The sequence below is a fragment of the Neltuma alba genome, unplaced genomic scaffold (assembly GCF_004799145.2).
Source record: "Neltuma alba isolate B1F8T4 unplaced genomic scaffold, ASM479914v2 tig00011126_pilon, whole genome shotgun sequence".
Lineage (NCBI taxonomy): Eukaryota > Viridiplantae > Streptophyta > Magnoliopsida > Fabales > Fabaceae > Neltuma > Neltuma alba.
Window position 1 is genome coordinate 193948 of NW_021635862.1, and position 2061 is coordinate 196008.

The 2061-nt window shown below is 43.9% G+C and overlaps 1 protein-coding gene across 1 annotated transcript; it reads left to right on the forward strand.

The window, feature by feature from the left end:
* Nucleotides 1-224: 224 nt before the first annotated feature.
* On the forward strand, nucleotides 225-1001 carry LOC114761592 (dof zinc finger protein DOF5.4-like). Its single transcript, XM_028951003.1, has one exon. The coding sequence runs from the start codon at nucleotides 225-227 to the stop codon at nucleotides 999-1001; it is 777 nt and encodes a 258-aa protein (XP_028806836.1).
* The last annotated feature ends 1060 nt before the right edge of the window (nucleotides 1002-2061 follow it).

Here is a 2061-nt window from a genome sequence, read left to right on the forward strand (position 1 = left end):
ACTTGCTTCGGACGGTACCGCCCACGTTCTTCTCTACTCTCTACACCTTTAACTCCCCTCCCCTCCCCTCCCGTCTCCTCTGCCCCTCTCTGCCATCCACCAACACACATACATGCTCTCTGGCTCTCACTCCTACGAACCCTTCTTCCTTAATTATTACATCTTCCTCCTTCCACCTCCATATTAATTCTCTCTGCTGCTTCACATCCCTTTTGATATGTACGATGTTGGGTTGTGATCAATTCTGTGCTGCGTCTGATGCCAGTCCTAAGCCATTCCCCTGGTGGAAGCCCCACCACGTGGAGCCGCCTCCCCCTTGCCCTCGCTGTGCTTCTTCCAATACCAAATTCTGTTACTACAACAACTACAGCTTGTCCCAGCCCAGGTACCTGTGTAAATCTTGCCGTCGCTACTGGACCAAAGGCGGCTTCCTCCGCAACGTCCCCGTCCGCGGTGGTACCCGCAAGTCCCGCCGTACTAAGACCCCCAAGCTCCCGCAAAACCAGCGTCTTTCCGCCAACCATAATCCTCATAACTCCGGCAAAGACTCGGACGCTGACACATCCCGATCCAACGGGTCCGATATTGACATGGCCCTGGTCTTCGCTAATTACTTGACCTCAGGTAATGGTTCCAGTACGGAGAACGATGCGACTCAGGCATCCGATCCGGTCACGGACGTGGTGGTAGAGGGAGAGGGGCCTCTTCCTCCAGACGAGTCGGTGATGAGGGGAATTGAGCTGGAGTGGGAGAGCTTGTTAGGTGGTGGTGACGGAGAAGTGGTCCAAGATGCTTTCTGCTTGTCTGATGCGACCACGTCGTCCTCCTCGTCAGTCACATGGCAACCATCGCTGATGCAGTTCCAAGACGAGTTGGAGAATCCCATCCCCAACTTCAATTATGATGAGGTTGCTCAGTTGCCTATCGCCGATTCCTGGAATTGGAATTCCTTCGATTTTCCTGCTTTGCAGGTCTTCTCATCAAGGCCTCTTGATTCATAATTAGCTCCTATATATATTATATATTAGTCCAATACTTCTTTTCTTCTTCCTTTTACTTCAAAGAAAGAAAAAATAAAATAAAATGCTTACAGATATATACATGCTGTGGATGGAAAATCAATAGTATGTGTTGTAGATCTTCTGTTAAAATAAACATTGAACGAAAGTAGAAATAAAGCTGTGCTTCAGTGGTTTATATGCCAACTTCTTGGAAATGTGCGTTCAAAGATGACATACAGACAGATCTTTCTCGTATCATTTTTACATGTATGGTACGCATAATTAGGCTGGGTAGCTATCAAGTACTGGAGACAAAAGATCGACCATAGATTTCATTATTTAGCACGATCGAGGTCAAGTAAAAGCATAATTATGGGGATAGAATGACTTAATTAATCATTTAACTCCAGAGATCCAACAAGTACAAAGCATCCAATTAATATTTATATTTCGGCAAATGTACTGAGCCAGACGCTAGGAAGGCCTATAGTGAACATATAATGCACTGTTTTCTCTATAATTATCTTAAAAACGAGTATTCTATGCCTTGAAACAAACGGGTTCAGACGAGAATGTCATTAAGTTAACAGTAGGAAAATTGGATATTTATATAGGTGGCAGCTGGGGGGAAGTGATGCATGAGTTGGACAAAAGCAGTTACGGAGAGGGTGACGCGCTGGGAAAGTTGGATGGTTATGGGAAACAGTTGCGGGCAAAGACTTGTAAAATAAAAATAAAGAATGTTTCTGTTATCGAGGACACACACACATATATATGTATATAGATATAGATATAGACACACACACACGAAGATTTCAGCTTCTTATATACTTACTAATTATAAGAACTCATTTATAAATTACAAACGAAATCTTATAATTAGAATTAGAGCACGTAGTATAGGTCTTAGCGTCCGTGTGTGTGCTGATTTAGGAGTGGACTCAACTCACTCGTTGATGTCTGTATAGGCATGTCACATCGTTGCCACGAGACGTTGCTATATTCATCATCTAACTGTTTTGGGATTTCCTTCTCAGATACCCATTTTAATCAAACAAAT